The 22,434-nt window shown below is 36.4% G+C and overlaps 1 protein-coding gene across 3 annotated transcripts; it reads right to left on the bottom strand.

Annotated features, from left to right (window-relative positions):
- Positions 1 to 15,896: 15,896 nt before the first annotated feature.
- Positions 15,897 to 19,061, bottom strand: LOC113297814 (phytolongin Phyl1.1-like). Of its 3 annotated transcripts, none has more exons than XM_026546396.1 (3): positions 18,907 to 19,061; positions 17,684 to 17,757; positions 15,897 to 17,253 (listed from the first exon to the last, which is right to left on the bottom strand). In XM_026546396.1, the coding sequence occupies exon 3, from the start codon at positions 17,056 to 17,058 to the stop codon at positions 16,216 to 16,218; it is 843 nt and encodes a 280-aa protein (XP_026402181.1). In that variant the 5' UTR covers positions 17,059 to 17,253; positions 17,684 to 17,757; positions 18,907 to 19,061; the 3' UTR covers positions 15,897 to 16,215. The 3 variants fall into 3 exon arrangements, with proteins under 3 accessions (XP_026402181.1, XP_026402179.1, XP_026402180.1); XM_026546394.1 differs by having other exon boundaries at positions 15,897 to 17,492; XM_026546395.1 differs by lacking the exon at positions 18,907 to 19,061 and adding an exon at positions 17,904 to 18,848 and having other exon boundaries at positions 15,897 to 17,492.
- Positions 19,062 to 22,434: the final 3,373 nt, after the last annotated feature.

Consider the following 22,434-nt stretch of genomic DNA (forward strand, 5'->3'; position numbering starts at 1 on the left):
ATATTCGGAGGATAATTTTTTTTGTAAAGTTCGGAATGTACGATGGCCCAAAAATCAGAATTTGGGAAAAACTGATACTTTTCAAATTTTGAACTTCAAATAATCGGAAGTTAACTCAGTTACCAAAACTTCCGAATATGGGGTGTCTAACCTTCTATATTGGCCCTTGGAACCACCTAGAGCCATGGCATGGTTTGTTTTGAACTTGTAATATTCTGTGGATAATTTTTTTTGTAAAGTTCGGAATGTACGATGGCCCAAAAATCAGAATTTGGGAAAAACTGATACTTTTCAAATTTTGAACTTCAAATAATCAGAAGTTAACTCAGTTACCAAAACTTCCGAATATGGGGTGTCTAACCTTCTATATTGGCCCTTGGAACCACCTAGAGCCATGGCATGGTTTGTTTTGAACTTGTAATATTCGGAGGAAAATTTTTTTGTAGAGTTCCGAATGTACGATGGCCCAAAAATCAGAATTTGGGAAAAGCTGATACTTTTCAAATTTTGAACGTGAAATAATCGGAAGTTAACTCAGTTACCAAAACTTCTGAATATGGGGTGTCTAAGCTTCTATATTGGCCCTTGGAACCACCTAGAGCCATGGCATGGTTTGTTTTGAACTTGTAATATTCGGAGGATAATTTTTTTTTGTAAAGTTCTGAATGTACGATGGCCCAAAAATCAGAATTTGGGAAAAACTGATACTTTTCAAATTTTGAACTTCAAATAATCGGAAGTTAACTTAGTTACCAAAATTTTCGAATGTACCACACAAATCATTGTCATTTGAACTTGTCTAACTTAGTTACCCAAACTTCTGAATGTACAACACAAATCATTGTTATTTATCTGTTCTTCTTTACTTTACGACCGTGACTACCTCCCAGTCCTGCACGACCACGGGTTTGAGCACCTTCAGTTGGAGCAGCTTCAGCGCTCGATGAAGCTCGAGTTCTTTTACCCGTATTTGATACTTCCACCTTGGGCTGATGCCTCTTCGTGACTTTCTCCCCAAACTGGGCAGCATAATCTTCGTTATCCATATTATCAACTAGATCTCTAGCCTCTTTGATCTTCTCAGCTGGCATGGGATCTCCGCTCTTCAGGCATGCAGTTAACATTTTGGAAACACGCTTGAACCTATTCACCTGTTTTTTATACGTAATGACATAACATCAAACGGTAATTACCTAAGATTTATAGGAATAATATAAAATGAACAAAAATATAAGAACACGCACCAGTCTATCATAACCAGCTGGTTTGTCTTTGATGATACAATTATAACTTGAACCCGCCGCAGTAGTGTTGGATTTGATTTCACGGATAACCAAAGGATGTGATACCTTGTTATACCAACTCATATAGTCTGGAGAATTTTCATCACCTCGGGTGGTTCGTCTACCAGTGTCGATAATGAAGTCATTCCTCTTATCCCAGTTATCAAGAACAGTAGGTGGGCCTGTGTGAACAATCGTGAGATTATCACCACTAGAAGAGCACAACTCCAACTCCAATTTGTAGTAATCCCCCATTTTCTCCACAGGTTGCTGTTGTATATACCTGTGTTGTCGCATCACCCTAGAGGGGTTATACATCACATATCCTGTGGGGTGCCACAATGGTCCAAAATAAAGGGACAAGTCTGACCGAACATTTATATGCCCACTGGCTCGATCTTCCTTAAATGGATCAAAGCATACGTCTGAGGCCTTCAATTGGTCCAAAATCTCCCTCATGCGAATCAACTGCTGCTCTTTTGTCCTAAAACGGTTGTCTTCAAATATATACTTTGTTCCTCTATGAGTACCTTTGCACCACCCCGGGTTCTCTCCGGCCAACTTCAGGATAGGGAAGTGGTCATAGATCCATGCATATATACATAAGAAACCAAGTTTTAGTAAATAGATTGTGTATATTCGGTAGTAATTTCCAAACATTATTTCCGATTATATATAATCGGAAATAAAACTGAGTACCTATCCACCGAATACCAAACACTCGGAAATAGAGATGGATCATTTCCTACCGAATATGCGTCATTTGGAGTTCAGTAACCTATAGTTTTTCTGGCCTGTATATTCGGTTCTAATATCAAAAGAATATTTCCGATTGTATATAATCGGAAAACAAAGTAAGTACCTAACCACCGAATAACCAACATTCAGAAAAAGAGATGGATCATTTCCTACCGAATATGCGTCATTTGGAGTTCAGTAACCTATAGCTTTTCTGGCCTGTATATTCGGTTCTAATATCAAAAGAATATTTCCGATTGTATATAATCGAAAAACAAAATAAGTACCTAACCACCGAATAACCAACATTCGGAAAAAGAGATGGATCATTTCCTACCGAATATGCGTCATTTGGAGTTATGGATATGCATCATATGTATTGTCTACCGAATAACTATAGAGTGAGTTATAGAGTCAAAGAAAAAACCTGCAATAGAGCCACATTCCCGGCAACTTGGCAGGTTCCTAGCCTCGAAGCCTTTCTCAACTCTTCCATCAAGAATGCTAGGCATGTCGTGCCCCAAGAATAGTCACCGACTTCATGGAGAGGATCCAAAAGTTGTATAAGGTTGGCGTCGATCCGGTTGCCAGAAGTATTGGGGAATATGACACATCCCAATACACAAAGGAGATATGTGGTGGCAGCGTGGTTCACTTTCTCATCAGTTAACGTTCCATTCTTTTCCTTCTCCAAGGTGCCTCGGAACATATTCATCAAAGCTGTAATGTTGATCTGTCTTGTTCTGTAACTTGCATGCCTCCTAACTCTGCTGTTGTTGTCTCTTCATCCCAACCTAAGCACTTTTTAGTTAGAGCACAAAGTTGTGCCCAACTTAACTGCTTCGTGTAGTTAAACTTCACAGTTGTGCCTTGGTCGGGAAGGTTAAGAATTTGCACAACATCATCCGGAGAAATCGTCATCTCCCCAAACGGCATATGGAAAGTATCGGTCTCAGGATACATTCTCTCCACGAACGCCGATATGGCCACACGATCATGTTCCAACAATGAATTCTCGGCGGCATTAGCTAACCCCGAGTTGGCAACAATTGACTTGAACCTTTCACATTCACCGGATAAAGGCCACGCAAGCATTTTTGTTGGTGCGGCGGTAGGTTTGAGTAGACGGACCGCATCTTGATGATCCTATTAAAGTACATAAAAAAATCCTTAATACAAATATTACGATATAACACATAGACAATACATTAATAAAAAATAGTAATTTTATTACCTCGGTTTCGTATATTTCTCTGGCCCATGAGTCTTTGTATCCAAATAGCCCAAGGATTGTGCCTGCTGGAATACCCTTCTTCTTCAAGTGTTGAGGGACAAGATGTGATGCTTTCTTAGCAATATCCTTCTTTACACCATCTTTTCCTTTTTTGGCTTTTTGGGTACCACTTGGTTGTCCTTCTTCTTCTACTCTTGGCACTGGATCAACTGGTTCAACACTTTGGTTCTGCACTTTGTTGAGCGGCTTGTTCAACACTTGGTTGCACCCCTTGTTCACTGCCTTGTTGTTCTACACTTTGTTCAGCACTTGGTTGCACTCCTTGTTGACTGCTTTCTTTGGCACTCCTTTCCCTCCTAGCACTAGCTGTCACTTTCTTCCTCCTTTCTCGACTTTGTCTAAACAACAAAGAAAGGAACAATATTTACAAACTATACAATCGGAAGACAAAGTATGGAAATATAACCCGAATGTACACATTCGGACGTAAGAAGACACATACTATTGCCGAATACAAAACAATCGAAACCTAACTAAACATATTTACAACCGAATATGCATCAATTGGAGTTCAGAAGCTCTAAATTTTTCATCCTACACAATCGGAAGACAAATTACACAACTATAACCCGAATGAACAAATTCGGAAGTAAGAAGACACATATTTTTCCCGAATAAAAAACAATCGGAATATAACTAAACATGTTTACAACCGAATATTCATCAACTGGAGTTCAGAAACTCTAAAATTTTATCCTACACAATCGTAGGTATAAAACATTATATTGTCTTCCGAATAAATACTGGCCCCAAAATGGGATTTTTCCTATATCAGAAATTTTGAAATTTTTTCAATATATATATTCGGTAGTGAGTGTACTTCCGAATACTGTGTGTCTACTTAAATATATTCGGAAGCCAAAAAATTCATCAAACTACCGATTATTACCAGTTTGTATCCAGGAAGATATGGCCAACAATATTCGGCAGATAACCAACAAATATATCTCCCGAATACTGTCGATGTTCTTGAGAAACAAAGAACACGACTACATTCGAAGTAAATAAGCATGAATATCGCCCGAATCTAGATAAAAAACCGAAAACCCTAGAAATTTTTTTTCTCGATTCGTCGAATTAAAGCGAAATAAACACCAAAAATGGTAGATTCTTACCTAATTGGGGCCATTTGAAGTTGACGAAGTGTTTGACTATCGGAATCGCCACCACCGACTACATTTCCGGGTACTTCTTCTTCGCGTTCTTCTTCATTTGCAGCAAGAATTTCTTTATTTCTTGCTAAAATCCCAATCTTTGGATCGATACCCCGAGCAACATTTTTGGTTCTAGGTCTGTGGGTTTCATTTCCCTTATCCATTGTTTTATAAACGAATCGACGATGTTTTGATTTTACGATTCGCGGCGATGTTTCGGTTGAACGAGGGAAAGTTTTTTTTCTTCCACAATCGGAAGATATGAAACTGGAAGAAGAAGAGTTGAAATGAGTAGAATTTTTTTTGATTTGGTTTTTATACGGTTTTACCAGAAGGGCATTTATGTAATTTCAATATCATATAGGGTACCCCTTAACTAGAGTCTTTGGATGGGTATAAATTGATGGCCCCTAAATCCTTTTGAGTGGCCCCTAAAAACGCGAGGGTTTTCTAATCCTTTATTCTTTGGTCTTTGAGCAATTGGTGGCTGGAGATATCCCCTTAAAATCCTGGCTAAATTGGGGCCTATGCCACTTAATTGGGGCCTATAGATTACTTCATCTATCCAATTCACAATGATAAGGGGTGTCTAATATTTATGTAAACTATCAAAATTACCTTCAAAAAATATTAATATTACTAAATTATCCCCATCAATCCTTAATAAACCTAACTAACAAAAATCAGTTTTTATTTCTAACATAAAAACCGATTCATCTCCTCCACTCCCTCTTTTTTCATTTTTTTGAAACCAAAAATCGTCGATGATCGACGATTCAAAAACGATTAATCGTTTTCTTTCTTCCGTAAAATGTCGAAACCAAGAACTAAGTATGGTACTAACAGGAATCATTCTAGTGACGACGATCCCAGGCTTGTTGAAGCGATTCGAAATAGAACGAGGGAAATGCAAGAACAATCTGAAGCCTCTCGTATCGTACAGGAGGAAGAAATTGGTCGAATCAGGTACTTTTCTATCAACCCAATCCTCTAAACTAGGTTTTAGTAACATGCTTTAGGTTAGAAATCGAGAATTTTGAAATCCAAAAATTTCAGTGTTTACAGAATCGGATTACGTTAGTCACGAAGTAACCTGATTCTTATTAGAAACGGATTATGTTCATAAACTTATAGTCTGATTATTCTGCATATGAAAAGGAATCGGGGAACGTTAGTGTATAAATAGCCCGATTGTTGTAGCCAATCTTCCTGGATCTTATTTTGTTGGAATCGGATTACATATGTCTTAACAAAAACCGATTCTTAATTTTAGAAACGGACTTTATATGTATATCGAGTAAACCGATTTCATGAATCGGTTCACATTAGAACTTGCAAAAATCCGATTGTTAGTTTTATATGTTTGGAATCGGATTTCATATGTATATCGAGTAAACCGATTATATACCCTGACTTTAAAAATGCATTCTATTCCATTGTTTTTTGTTGCTTAAATCCGTATTCTACAGGCAAAAAATTCAAGCCGAAAAGAAATATAAGAAGAAACATGACCATGCTACTCCTAAACCTTTGGGACCTCGTCGAAAAGACGGTCAAAATTTTAATGCTTCCCACCGAAGGGGCACATGGAGTAAATCCAAAGGGATCAGCATCAATGACCCACCACCTCGAGCGGAACAACAAACACATGAAGAACCTAATTCTGATACACCTACTGAACAAGAAGGTGGTGAGGAGGAGAGGATTGAAGAACAAAGTGGTGGCAAGGAAGGTGGTGAAGAAGAAAGTGATGAGAGTGAAAGTGAAGAAGAAGAACGTGGAAAGGAAGGTGGTGAAGAAGAAAGTGATGAGAGTGAAAGTGATGAAGATTCCTGTGGCAAGAAAGTTGTTGAAGAAGAAAGTGATGAGAGTGAAAGTGATGAAGAAGAACGTGACAAAGAAGGTGGTGAAGAAGAAAGTGATGAGAGTGAAAGTGATGAAGAAGAAGGTGACGAGGAAGGTGATAAAGAGATAAGAGAAGTCGTTCAAGAACAAAAAGGAGACCCTAAAGGAAAAGGTCAAAAGAAAAAAGTTCCAAAGAAGAAGAAAGGTGACCACATGCCCGACGATCTGAAGATGCTTGCTCGCGGCCCTGATGATCCACCTTTAGGGATACCATCTGATGGAGGAAATGTGTTATGGGGTTACAAAGGCAGTTGCGACGGCGTCGTCTACAATACCATAGTAAGTACCTAAACCTTGTGCCATGTAATGTAAACATTATTATCTGTGTAGTGTTTTGATTATTGTCCATCGTGGTTGTTTGGTTTTATAGGATCACAAGCATGTCGTTCGTCTTATGAAGCCTGGAACGTCAGTGAGTAAGATGAGGCAATGGCCACTTATAGCTGATGAATTAAGAAGGGGAGAAGTTCCGGAAGTGGTCGATCTAGTCAATTCTACGAGGTTGCTTTCTGTGGTCAACAATTTGGGCAACCTTACTTACGATAGACCTCTTTGTTCCGCCTTTGCCGAGAGATACTACGGGGAAACAGATACTTTACATCTTCCGTTTGGAGAAATGACAATAACTCCAAATGATGCGAAGTTCATTACCGGGCTAAGCATATAAGGTAAAGCCGTGAAGCACAAAGATTACGCGCAAGAGCTTGATTGGGACAAGATTTATGCGTGGACCAAGGAAATGTTCCAATGGGATGAGGAGAAGACCAAGAAGGAGATGCTAGTAGGTAAGGCAAAGAAGAGGATATTCCATCTCTCGAGGCTGAGGAGCAACTTTATGGGAACAAAGAAGTTTCGTCATGAGGGAAAAGCGGTGACGCCGCAACGTATCATCGCCGCGGCCAATGCATATGTCCTCTATATCCTTGGAGTTGTTATCTTCCTCTACATTTCCGGTGCCCGTTTTAACGCCAACTTTATCCAGCTGTTGCAACCATTTGACAAGATACAAGACTACTCTTGGGGCACTGCCATCCTTGCACACTCTTTGACGCAGTTTAGAAAGGCTTATAGGGCTCAAAGGAACCAACTCGGGGGGAATATGGATTTTCTGCAGGCGTGGATATATTTGCACTTCCCAATATTTGCTAAAAGCGCTTTTGAGAACAAGGATTGGGACGGACAGCAATATGGAAACAAGTACACCTACAGAAGTAAGCCGAAGAAACAAAGAATGGATTATTTGAATTTGAGACGCCAGTTAGACAACTTGACGAAGAAGGATGTTGTCTTTGATCCTTACAAGGAGGCTTTGGCTAAAGGAAAAGGAAAGAAGGTTGGATGCCCAGAGCAAGGTTAATATCATGGGCCTTTGTTTCACCCAAGAGGATATGTAATGTACAACCCGTCGAGAGTCGCAAGACAATGCGGTTACATACAAAAAATCCCAAAGGCGCACAAGGATTTCAAATTCAATGAGACAAAAACCAAAGCACATGATAGTGATATTGTAATTGTTCACCGGCCTTTACCATCATGTGATTATTGGGATAACAGAGCGTTTCACAAATATCCTTTGGTTGGTCCATCTCGAACAGATGACGAGGCAATTTCGGGTTACATGTCGTGGTACCTCAATGTTTCGCATACTCGAGTGATACGAGTAGATGAGAGGCCCATGATAGAGGACAAAGATACGGCTCTCCAATACTTGGTGCGTATTGTTACTCAATTACGATTTTGTTAATGATTTTTGCATTATATATTGAATGTTTGTTATTTGAAATTGAAACAGAGAAGACGAGTCGAATACTTGATAACCCGGGCAAAGCTAGAAATCAGGGAAGGGAAAAATGTGAAGGCCAATGAAAAGATAATTGATGAATTGAACGGTCTCGAAGATGTAGAATCCGGTGCAAAGTTTGGGGAGCAGGAAGAGGATGATGATGATGAGGAGGAGGAGGAGGAGCCAAAGAAGAAGAGAAAGAGAGCCCCTACCAAAAAGATGTCTGAAGGTACATCGAGCAGTGGCCAACCTAGGAAAGGAGGACGCGGTGGACGTGGTCGTGGCGGTGGACGTGGTCGTGGTGGGGATGTTCATGAATGAATGGTTATATTCATGTTTATATCTTTAAGTATGGATAATTATGGAGTCAAAAATTATGTCTTGTCTTAAACTTATTGTCGAATTATGTTTGGGTACACTCCTTGTCTATGAATGACTTAATCTGGTTTCTAGTTTATGAATGACTTAATGTGTGTGGAAAAAAAAGGAGGATTCTAGCATTTTTTCTGTCAGAATCGGTTTACATATAACTATATGTAATCCGATTCTGACAATTTCCCAGAAGTTCAGTTTCAGAATCGGTTTACATTTACCTTTATAAAATCCGATTGTGATGAAGAAAACTCCTGTAACTTTTGAAGCCAAAAATCGGTTTTCATCAACCAATATGTAGCCCGATTGCTAAGAAGAAAAGTTTTGTAACTTTTAGAATCGGTTTACATGTACAAAAATGTAATCCGATTTTTATGAAGAAAAGTTCTGTAACTTTTACAATCGGTTTACATGTGCATTACAAAAGCCCGATTGTTGAGAGGCACAATTTATATGATTTTGTAAGGACACAATCGGTTTATGTGGACATATATAAAATCCGATTGTTTGATTTGAATTTGAAAAAAAAAATAGTCGTTGAGTCCTTATCTATATAAGGACAACCTCTTTCAGCCACTCCCATATCACACACTTAGCCTAGAAAATGGAATGGGAACCGTTTGAAGATTTATGTCTCGTTAAATCCTTTGCTAATACGTTCCGTGAACGTCCGAATGAAATCTATTCACTGTTTTGGAAGAGAGTTAAAGAGTTCTTTTACGGGCGTACCGTGAATCCCAACAGCCGCAAATGGAGAGACTTGGCATTTCGATTCCAATACATTAAAGGGGCATGCGAGAGTACGTAATAGTTAGAAATATGGTGTACCGCTATCATCCACGAGCTCCTCTTAGGGAAAAAGTGAGTAATGCGATCATTTTTATACCTATGTCAACTACACTAGTTCACATACTAACATATAAGAATTCATTGAATTTCAGCTGGAACGTTTCAACGGGCTATGGAGAATTCATAATGGGGAAAGAAAGTTCATTCACCACAAAGAATATGCGACGTTGTACCGACGTGCTCGGAGGTTCATTGATGAGCATTTTATGTGTCAGATTCTAGAATTCCCATATTGAGTCCTATATATATATGTAGTGGGCTAATTTCCTAAACTATGTAATGAATATTTTGTTTCTGAAAGTAAGGCATAATCGGTTTACATGTGCATTAAAAATGTCCGATTTTTGGATGTGAAAAATACTAGAACCCCCTACTATATGGGTTCAATATATAGAAGCCCCACAAATTGGATCCTTCACTATCAACTCCATACTTTAGGAAAATGATACTGCTAGGCCCAAAAAATCAAATTTTTTTCAGATCTGGCCCATAATTAATTATTATGAATTTTAATAATGACAACACTACCCTTCACTATATATACAAGAGGAATCTCAGTAGATATTTTCATTTATCTGTTCTTTTTCTCTCTCTCTCTTCTCCTTTCATTTTCTCTTTCAGCTCCGGCGGAAAAACCCTAGAAAACTTCTTCGTCGTCTCCAAATTTCACCGATCTTCATTTTTTTCATCGATTTCATCTCCGTAATCTCATATTTCGAAATTATTCATCGATTTATCATCATTTTAAGCTTAGATTCATCCATTTCGTAATCCAAAACCTATAAAAATTCAGTGAAATGTCTGTGAAATTAACTCATAATGCGATTTATGCTATTCTTAGAGGCGATTCAAACTTAAAACCTCTAGTTCGAGTATTTAGATAAAAAATCTACTGGTAAATCACAAGATCGGCTTCAATTACTTGTTTCTGACTCAGTTTCGTCTCAATATGCTGTTTTAGCAACTCAGTTGAATGAGAAAGTGTTCAATGGCGATATTCGTAAAGGATTTGTGGTTCAATTGATTGACTACATGTGTAATATTAAGTTTTCTCTTAATTCCGATCTAATTTTAGGCTTGATTTCAATTTTTTGGTGTTACGAATCTTTGAAATGATTCTTAGTAGGTTTAAACTAATACAGGTGTTGCTTAAACTAGAACTTTATACCGTGTTTTGTTGTGTTTGAATGATTTTATGATTGTGTTTTGTGTTGGATGTGGAATTGTTGCAGGGAAGGTGATACAGAGAGGCTCAAAAATTACTGGAAAAGTTGTTTATCCATTAACAAAGACAGTACACATCGTATGTTTGAGAAAAGGCATGAATGAGCTCTTCTTCACTATTTCAAGCTCATCTGATTCTTGTTGAGTCTCTATGCAAGTGTTATTCCTGCAATTGTTTTGCCATGAGTTATTGGATTGGATTTGTTTAATCTTAAATTAATAAAATGAACTCAAGCGACAATAACAGCTTCAATCATTTACATTTTGTTGGAACAAGAAGCTTGAGAGCCTTGAGGTAAACTAACTCCTCATGATGTATTAATATTTCCTCCTGATTTTATGATTCTTATAACTTTGACTTGCCGTACGTGTTTCGGTGATTGACACTCTAAGCATCATCCTTGACAGGCACTAAAGAACACATTTAAGAAATTGGACCATGACGTAAATATACAAGAGTTTTTTGGCACAAGGTATGTATGACTTTAAGCATTGTCGAGAGACACTCTGTAGACTTACCATCAAGTGTCTTTTTTAACACCATTCACCATTTTTTCTTTACCAGACCAAAAACCAGATATCACCCTTTTAATAGGAAAACAAGAGAGAAGGGTCCATTTTTGCAGTACTCAAGCTGTTGAGGTATGCCTCACGAATGACAGTAACTATATCATTCATTTTTATTTTATTTTATGGAATTCAATATGTACTCCATGTTGTCATAAGTAAATGTAATACTGACAGGTGCTGACAAATCAGTCGAGACTCTTGCAAGCTCAACTATCGGAAATGCGTAATAGACTGAGGTGCCACTCCATAAATATTTCTCATCTCAATTATTTGGTTGTTGTTTGTATTAGCGGTCATGTACTTAATTATTTGAATTTCACTTACCTCATTGCACTAGCCCCCAAACTGATGTTTAAATGAATGTAGGGCCCTCTGCCTTCTTGAACTATAAAATTATCCATTTGTGTTAGCCAACACTGCTTACTTGTTGCAGCTTGCTATACAAATTCAAAATTTGGATAATTATATGATTAAGTTTGCGGTCGGCTGCACTGTTTCGGCTGTTGGAAGGATCCAAATAAGATAAACAATATAGAGGATCTAACAATAATGGAAAATTCTATCAAGGAATCACTTGCTCGGGTCAGATTACATAAGGTATGGTTATATTTTGATTGATTATGTTTCCTTCACTTAGTTATTTTGTGGTATTATCAGCTATTCATGGTCTAACTGTATTGATATTGGCATTTTTTATGTGAAAGGAAAATTTTGGGAAGCAACCACTTACGCCAGTAGATTGTGACCAGGTAGCAATGTGTCGTCAATTTTATTTCTGATCTTAAAAGTATAAATACAGATATGGTTTAATCTTGTTAAGTTATTCCATTTTGTAGCTCCCGAATGGAATGAATCTTCCACCTTGTAGTTACATACTTTCCTTTGGATTTGTTTTAAGCTAGGCATGTAGTTATTGGATTGGATCCAGACGTGGCTTGTGCAGATTCGAATGACTTACATATGTAACTAACAATTACACATGCCATATGCATGTGTAACTGCTGATTACATATGAATTTTTGTATGTATAAGGGTCTTAGAGCAATACTGCTGGTATGTCCTTTTGTCAGTTTTCAATAAAAAAATTTCATTGATTGGTTGGTACTTTCATAGTTCATGTTGTTTAGGAACAATGTTAGCATCTTTCATCTGTTTTACTAGTGTATGATCAGTTAGTGGCGGTATGCTGTTGTAACTTTTAAATCCACTGCAGATACCATGGTGTGCGCTTGATGAGATTAATGCTGGAGTTTATAATGGACGTATGCGTGATTCTAACTTGGCAAGCTAAGATTGATCTGTTTTTTACATATCAATTGCTGAGTGTGTTAACTTGGAAGTTAAAAGTATGTGTAGCTACTAGTTACACATGCTAATTAGATGTGTAACTTTTAGGTACACTAACTAAATGGATGTGTAGCTACTAGTTACACATGCTAACTGATAGACATTAAGAAGCTTCAAGAAGCAGGAGTTTACACCTGCAATAGATTGACGATGCATACCAAAAAGATAAAACTCACTTTTTGATTTTGAATCTTAAGTTCTTGAGAATGTCATGGTTTTGTCAAAATTTTAAATGATTTTCTCTTTTTTTTTATAGAGTTTAAATGGTCTTTAAAGGATTATTAAAAGCCAAAGTCGATAAAATCTGTGAAGCAGCCGAGAAAATAGTTGTAAGTATTTAAATCATCTTCATAAACTACTCTGGATTTTGGATTTGTTGATTGTGTGATTTTCTTTCCATTTTTGTTCATTTCTTAATATTGCATATGTAACTCCCAGTTACACATTTCATATCATGTGTAACTCCAAATTACACATACATTTTATGTGTACCAGCTGATTATACATGCTTGTTTTAAGAGTGTTTAGTTAGTGAATTTCATTTTAGATTGGTAGATGTAATAGCAGCCTAATGATGGATTTGTTACTTTGGTCTTACTATAATACAGTCCTTGAGCCAAATCCAAATGACCCTGTGTCTGCCTATATGCAAGTAATGGAAATGGTAAATTGTTAGTCATTCTAGTTTTGTTAATAAGAGCTATGTTCGTGGATTTCAGGTGACACGTTTTGTCGGTGATGTTGTCTCTCCGGTAAATCTCGTGACCTGCGTCCTTTCTACTTTGCTTTCTGTATCCTGTCTTAAATGAAGTCCATTGTATTTAGCTCGTATGCTTTCCTTAGTAATTAGGAAACATTTATAGCTCGTATTCGATTTAGATGTTTCCTAGTAGACCTTGTGATATACACAAGTTATTTATATATGTAACTCATGTTATTTATATGTGTAACTTATGGTTACACATGTTATATGCTTGTGTAACTCCTAATTACACAATTAGGATGCATGTTTAACTGCACATCACACAAGCCATATGCATGACAATTTGCACGTTTAACTAGCATTGGCAGACTATGGATGTGTAACTAGTAGTTACACATGCTAATTAAATATGTAACTTCTAGGTACACAAGCCAAATAAATGTGTATCTACTAGTTACACATGCAAATTAGATGTGTAACTTATAGTTACACATGCTAATTTGATGGGATATGCATATGTAACTTATAGTTACACATGCTAATTTGATGGGATATGTTATAGTGGTTATATTTATGAAATTGAGAAAAGAACATCAAGTCCTAGTAGTAGGGAGTAGTAGTGGATGCAGATTAGACTAATTAGATGCAGGTTATACTTATAGTTACACATAATAATTAGATGTGTAATTTCTAGTTACACATGATGATTGTATGTGTAACTTATGCTAATATGCATGTGTAACTATTGTTTACATGTGTAACTACTGATTACACATACATTTTGTTTTCCTGGGTTCATATCTATACCCTGCTGAATCAGTTGTGTGATCATTTTTTGCGATATTAATGTGCTAGCACAAGGTTCCCAGGTGTTTGTATTATTCTGCCAGTATAATTACTGTCTGAAGCTTTACTTTCTGTTGCTTAAAATGTCTTTCGTCATCGATAATATGAAAATGGCTTAGGTACATCTAGACTAGCGCTGTAAAACGTCTTTCTGTTAATACAGTGCTAACAACGTCTTTCTGCTGAAGCAGTGATATCTTAATTAAGAGCTTCTCATTCACTTGCAAGGTTAACTGTATTATTTTATGACTGGTAATTGCTTGATAGTCACCTCTCGTTTTTGCTAGTGTTATTCATTTAGAGATGGATTTGCTGATTTTATGTTGACATATCTAAGTCAGATGCATGTGTAACTCCTAGTTACATAATTCAGATGCATGTGTATCTGCAAGTTACACATGTTAATTAGATGTGTAACTTTTACTTACACATACTGATTTTGGGTACACATATCAATATGTATGTGTAACTCCTAGTTACACTAGTCATATGCATGTGTAACTGCTAGCTACACTAGCCAGATGAATGTGTATCTCCTAGTTACACATGTTATATGCATGTGTAACTCTCAGTTACACAATTCAGATGCATGTGTAACCGCTAGCTACACTAGTCAGATGCTTGTGAAATTGAAATATACATTGTTTTATGTACTGTTCATTTTAATCGTATAAATACTGATTGCTTGTTGTTATATTTCAGGTTTTAGATAACTTCATAAAAGCTAATTGCTTAAACGTGGTAATGGTCTCGCTGGAACTGGAGTTGACGCTGAATACACAAGTCAGATGCATGTGTAACTCTCAGTTACACTAGATAGACACATATGTAACTCTCAATTACACTAAACAGATGCGTGTGTAACTTCTAGTTACACATGCTAAGAAATTATTGTAAATGAATATTAAAGTAATAACTTTTTTTTTTGTGGTTTTTTTTTTGATGTCTATTTATTTGCATATATATACAAGTGTAACTTTGCATTACACATATCATAAGGATGTGTAACTTCTGGTTACACATGCCATATGCATGTGTAACTTCTGTTTACACCTTCGCACTGTATTTTAATAATTTCGGGCCTAGATTTAATAATTTTGGGCCTAGATTTAAATTTTATTTAATTATGGGCTTGACAATATGCATAAGGGTATCAAGGTCTTTTAAAAACTCGGGGCCTAGATTTAAACTTTTTTTAATTAAGGGCCTCATATTATGGGTTATCCATGGGTTGGGCCTGAGCCTAATTTCCCCTTTTTGGAATCGGTTTATGTGGGTATTGATAAAACTCCGATTCTGGGTTTACATCTTCCTAAGCATAAAACTCAACCCAGAATCGGTTTACAAATGCACTAACATAAACCGATTCTGGATCGAGTAAAAACTAATTTTTTTTACAAGTTTTGATTATCGATTAATGAAAGTTAATTTCAGGATTAACTTAATTAAACATTATTTAATAATCCGAATCAGCACTAATTTAATAAGGGTATATTGTGCATTAATATAAATATTAGAGGTTTCTATGAATTTTCTCCCAATGACCCTATTTTGTCATCTAGTATTAGGCCCCAATTAAGTGGCATACTATATTAGGCCCAATTAAATGGCATAGGCCCCGATTTAGCCAGGCTTAAAATCCTTGCATTTTGAAAAGTTACAACACATATCCACTCTTCCTTCCTTCTTCGAACAAATAGTTATCTTTATGTAGTGAGCAAGTTATCTGAAGTATTTGTTTAGAACACAATTTCTCTACAAATACAATCTCTCAATAATACATATCAAAACTTGTTTAACATGGCACAAATTTTAACTACCGTATGGATGGATCAAATAACACCACAGAATATTACTGCAAATGAGTAGAGAGATTGAATTATCACAATACTTCTATTGTTCCAACAAACCAAATAATACCCATACAACTCTCTCTCTCTCTCTCTGTGTGTGAAGACATTAAATGTATGAAAAACTATGACAAGACTGTACAGACAATTATTTTCAGAAGGTACCGACTACAAGGGTCAGAGTTCATATGCACCATACCCAGCAATAGGCAATTCCAAGTTCTGCAAAGAAGCCCAGTTTTCAAGACATTGTTTGATCCGTATCATCTCCTGAAGCTGTGAGAATTATACATTGGACTAGCTAGAAATGCAGTGGAACCCATTGCAAATCCCTAACCAAATCCCGAATAGGACTAAGCACACAAGTATGTCGATAGCAATAATAATTCGAACTTGGCGCCACCACACTCTACGTGCATGTTCTCGGCTTGTTTTGATTCTCGCTGAGTTTGAACACTTTTGTATCGACATTGCCAGACCTTGGCTATTAGCTTCAATACTTCCAACATCAATCTTTACACCTCGATCTGTAGATCTCCGTTGTTCATCAGAACCACCGGCAACCTCCACTATCCTATCCTTCATTTTCTTCCTGTCATGCTTGTTAGGTTTTCCCAAAAGTGGCATCTTCGTAGATGTGGCTCCTTCCGCTTGGTTGTTCGGATTACCTTCAGGAGATGGAGATGGAGATGGACCTGGATGTGATGATGGATTCTCACCCATCCAATTACATCTTGATTGAGATACCTGCTCTAATGATGATATCAAGCTCCGAATAACAGGAACCATTTGTTCTTGGAGGCAAACAGAATTTAATCCCGACATACTTCCCTTTAAGCCATTCTTCGTATCTCTTGTAATCTTCTTAAATTTATCCTTTATATGTTCTAAAAACTGAAGGACCCCCGGATTTCCAAGACCCTCGTCCACAATTGTGAAGTATATATGTTCATCCTCCATTAGATAGCCAAAAGTCCTTTTCCTAATGGTCTGAGAGTACCAGACGTGGTAAGGAGGAGATCTTTCTAAGCACATAGCTGCTAAAGTTTCGATCTCATTATCTCCACAGGTGTAAGAGTAGAGAATCCGGTTTCCCTTTGAAACACAGCAATAGTAAACAGATTTCTGGACTGAACTCATGATGTTATAACTGACTAACAGTAACTCGGCCAAGTGTGATAAACTAACTAGAATACACCAGACCTCGTGCACGCCTAAAGAAAACCATTCATTCTCGCCGATTCTTCATATCCCGGACAACAACAATAACCTCTAAGTTATAAAGATCCGAAAGGAGATGTACCGAACAAATCCTTCGACCATGAAGCTAAAAACCTGACAAAATTCAACTACTTCGTCTGCAATGGTATCAAAGGCCAGCAAAATATGCCAGAAAAGTTCTAATACAAGGAATTCGAAATCAAGAAAAACATCGAGCATCTTTCTGCGGTTTCATCACAATTTATTTTCTTTTTCTCCTATTAAGGTTTTAACTGTACCAAAAACTGGTTCAGATGTCTGGATACCACAATCTTCCTGAAACTTAACTAATTCTCATTCTAGGGTCTCATAATCTGCCAAAAAAAAAGAAGCCTATTTCAGCAATTCGAAACTACAAAAGTATGTAAGCATTCCTCTCAAAGTTTGATTTAAGAGAAATAACAAAGTGTCAAAGCCCACAAGATACATTCTCGCTACCCAAAACCCAAATTTAGATACTAAATATCTTATAGCAGGAAAAGTTTACTATCTTCAAAAGACATACCTGTTAATGCCTCCTCCGTCTCTATCCAACCTTTCCTTAAAAACTGAAACCGAGTGGATAATACGACTGATGATCTGTAAAGAGATTAACCATTAGAAGATAATCAAAGGGACTAGAATTTGTTCATGAGCACCTCTACTGGTGACTCATTTTGGCACAAAAGGCGTGGTTTACATACACTTTTACTCATACTAGGACTTTACAACGAGGATTGTAGTACCTTTATTAGGAGATGATCCAAAGGATCATTCCGGTTGAGATTTTTTACGCGACATGTGAATCATCCTCACTGAAAATCACCCCATTCTAGAACTTGTTCCCCTTTAATACACTGCCTGGAAGTAAATGGTGTTTGAATGATTCATTTCACCATTTATTGCAGGTACTAAAATGAATTATTTTACCAAATGTTACTACCAGTGCCTAATGCGGTAATTTTTTTAGAATGACCTGCTTTTTGGTTAGGAAAACCTACATGATGAAGTAACTTCAACTCAACTGCTGGATCATCTCCACTCAAGCCTCAGAGGCCATTGTAAAGACATCACTAAGCTATAATAGAAAATTCCCTGGTTGCACAATGAGCAACCGACTATACACTATTTTGCGAAGTTAGTTCTATTTGTTACATAGCCGCAAAGATCATCCTAATCAGAACTATTCCAACATTCATTAGCTGTGACAACTACCACTATACAATACTAAATCACATTGGTGTGTCTCATAAAAAATACTTAAAGCAAATTCCTAACATGCTACTGCAGTTAGGAAAGGATTAGGGTTTCCAATTAGAATCTCTATCAATTATCTATCAAACTAATGACACAATTAGGGTTTCCAATTGGAATCTCTATAGATTATCAATCAAACTAATGACAGGAGAGGAAGTATAACAGTTAACTGAATTTCACACCCCTATAAAACAACCATAGACATGGTAATTCTACAAATACTAAGGTGTTACCGATAAACTAATATCACATAATAAACTGGTTCCAAATTTCATTCTACACACCAAAATTGAACATTGAATCCTCAGAATATTTGAAATTTCCAAAGTCAAATCGATCTTAAAAAACGACTGATGAAAATGATATCGAAAAAAACTCAATTCTAATTTTGACCAGCTCAGAATACACGGATAATTTGAACACAAAGGGGATACACGGAGAAGCCCATTTCTAAACAAAATCCACATAATTCAAAAGAGAGAAAGAACAGACCTGAGAAAAGAATTAAACTGGTCATTCAACGTCTAGGCTCCTCTCTTTTTCTCCTTCTCGTGAAGTCTACCAAAATATCTGTATTTTGGCAAGACTTCACTTTGAACCCTAATTTACTTGGAAAAAGTCCTTCATACAATAGGGAATGGAGTCAATAGAACTAAAAGTCACGTTTGGATGTCTTTATTTCTCTTTATCAAAGGGTGTTCTCGTATATACCCCATAAAATACTATCGATACCCCTTATCTACATATCCCAACCTTTATCTACCTACCCATCGGATATAATCAAGGAGGACTGAGAAAGAAAATTGTACTATCAGGAGTAGGTTGTAGCTCGTTTTTTCTTTTTGTTTTGCTTTTATTTGGGTAGGTTGTAGCTCGTTTTCTCTTTTTGTTTTGCTTTTATTTGGGGTCTCTTTTAACCCCAGCTAAAAAAAAAGATGAAAAATTAAATTCCCAAATAAAAGAAATTAAATCCAAAATTGGACTTTAGTACGAGCTAGAGTTTCTCTATAAGGTGAAATCAAAATCAAAGACTATGATTGGAAGCTTTTACCGTTAGGAGGAAGAAGAACAAGATCTGAAAATTTCATCAATTTCTTACGAAGGTGAAGAGATAATATTACTCAGTTCAGACGAGAACTCTGTTACATTAATATTCACCCACTTACTAGGTGGATGAGACCTAGCTAACAAGTCCGCAACCCTGTTAGTTTCACGATAAATATGAGATAGTTTCATCTGGTTATTTTCTTGTTGTTTTGTTAGTGGGATGGATTAGCGAGAAGTGGAAACCAAGTGAAATGAAGTTAATATGGATTGTCTGCAAAAAAAATAAAAAGAATATGGTATTTCATTCAGATCAAATAAGTTGATATTTGTTGATCTGATCGTCCATTACATGAGATATCCCTGCCTTCTTTCGTGGCTTAACTGACATTTTCTTTGGCTTGATTGTCACTTTCTTTGATGTTGTTGTACAAGTTGGTCATGTAGATAGTTTTTCCCACCTAGATAAATCTCTCTTTGTAGATGTATCTCTAGTCTCATGTGCTTCAGTTTGTTCATTGGTCGGGCGACCCTTGGTAGCAAATTTTCCTTTGGGTTATTGCATAATTGTTTTACTTGGATTTGCAATCTCTATTACCCCCCCCCCCCCCCATAAAAATTTGAGGCCCCTTTCTCGTGTATACTTCCAGTGTTCATGTATAGAATCTAGAGAAATATGACTATAGTTCTTGTGGTTGTTGAGGATTTCACAAGCACACTGGGTAACTCATGAGTTTTCCATGCATATGTAGGGATGTATCATTTTTTTATTACATAATTTTTGAAAGAAGGTATAGATATCAAAAAATTCTAATAATTCAACAATTTTCATGTTCATCAAATTATAACTAACATAACTACCTAATGGGGGTACCATTAGTATTTTATGGGGGTATATAAAGGAGCACCCAATCAAAAAGAATATACTAAATCTGAATCTTTTTCTTTTCCTAATTTGTCTAGGTTGCCCCCTGTGTGGGTGTAATGTTTTTTTTTTTTATTAACAATCTCCATTTCGTTAAAAGAAATCAAATTACATGGAGAATGATAAGTACATCATCAAAGTGAGTAGAAACAACATATTGTACTGTGTTAGTACAAAAACTAATATTCCAACGAGAAAATTCAGTACACCGAAAACATAGCCAAAAACAAGTTGTAGTGAACCGATAAATCGGAAAAGAACGGTTTTTAGGATCATAGTCCAACCATTTTGAAAGTTGTCTTCAAAAGAAAGATGAGCTACATCGAAAGAGGATTTTTTTTGCCCAAAGTCTTGATGTCGGTAAAGATTCAGTTGGCCGAAAATTATCCATGATGTACTTAAACCCCATCCTGATGATGCAGATAAAAAAACGCCATGCAAGCGCAGAAATATGCCAAAAAGCATGGAGGATGACACAGTCTAAGCCTTAAAAACTTCAAATCTGAACTAAAAGCTTCGAAACTTAACTGCATAGAAAGAAAATAGCAAACTAAGACTAATACTGCTCAGATCCATTGAGTAGATCTGAGCAGTTTTTCGCTTGCCGGAAATAGGGTTTTTCTTGCCTGAAAAAATCGTTTTAAAAGAGGTGGAGAGGGAGAAAGATAGAGAGAGTTCGACGTCTTGTGTAAATATAGGTTGTCATTTGCATGAGTGTTGTTAATCACCCTTTTTGGCTAATAGTTATATATGTTCAAACACGTCTTCTTGGTGTATTTCATGCCGATGATGTCATGAAGAAAAATATATATAACAAATTCGAGATAAAAGTTTATCAAAATGTCATCTCTGGAACAACGGAATTGCAATGAGCTCTTAACCTAAGCATGGGAGCTAAATTAACATTTTCCTTGAATTGTGCGCAGGTGTATTCCAACCAATATTAATAGTTTGAAGTTTATTTACTTTGTATATAGTCCGTGGAGCGGGTTGTATTGTTAGTGTTGAATTCATCTTATCTTTCTAGCTATCAGCGGTCATGCAGGTGTTCTATTTGTTTTGTTCTTGCTTTTATAGTCACATGCCAGCTTTATGGTCTTGCATTCATAAATTTGTTTTATATTGTCTCCTTATATTTTAAATGGGTTGTTTCTGGATTTCTAAATATATTAGTGAATACACTTAATGTTTTACAACGTGATTTTTGGCGAGGTAAGGATGTGAGATGTACCTAGCCAAGGAGAGGATAACCTATATCGTGTACGTTGCTTGCCTTTGGAATTAATTACAATTAGGAGAGTTAATTATCAAAATTAGTCCATTTAGTACTTAACGTCACTTGCAAGCGTGCATCTAGATGTAGCCACTTGATGTCTTGATGATCGTTAAATGTAAGGGCTGGAAAGCTTAGATATATATATATATATATAATCTAAATGTTACGTTATGAGATATTTATCTAAATTATTAATCTATCAAATCGTTTAACGATTTTAGGCTAGTTATTTGAGCTATAAGGTTTTTACTCTTTGAATCAGGAAGGTTACCTTTTTGTTAGATCACTGCTCGGTTGAACAGACCCACTAAGCAGTTGTATGTCAAGTTTGGCTGACAACTTTAGTTCCAAAACTCGGTCGTTTAAATTGCTTACTTAAGTCAACTTGTTGGATTAGACTTGGGACAGAGAAATATTGGGACAATCTCCAGCTACTCATTAAAGAGTTAAAAACCTATCAAAGACAAATGAATACATCATCCTTTGAATCAAGGATAAAATCTATTGGATTTAACTTGTTCAATTTATGTAAGTTCTTACAGTCATATCTATTGACAACATAACATGCGAATTTTGTTTTACATGGCTTTAGTTGTTTATATGAATTGATTATTTTTATGATCTAAGTATCAAAAAGAAGGATATATATCGGTTGTTTCCACAACTTATTGTATTAAGCTACGTAGTATAGTTTTCTATATTTTCGTGATTTCAACATAACACTAGTATGACTCTTGTCATGGATTAGTGTTGAAATTTCATAAAACTAAATATA

Source organism: Papaver somniferum, chromosome 7, assembly GCF_003573695.1.
Source record: "Papaver somniferum cultivar HN1 chromosome 7, ASM357369v1, whole genome shotgun sequence".
Lineage (NCBI taxonomy): Eukaryota > Viridiplantae > Streptophyta > Magnoliopsida > Ranunculales > Papaveraceae > Papaver > Papaver somniferum.

Coding starts and splice junctions, on each gene's coding strand:
- LOC113297814 (XM_026546396.1), bottom strand. CDS start 17,058: ATGAGTTCAGTCCAGAAATCTGTTTACTATTGCTGTGTTTCAAAGGGA.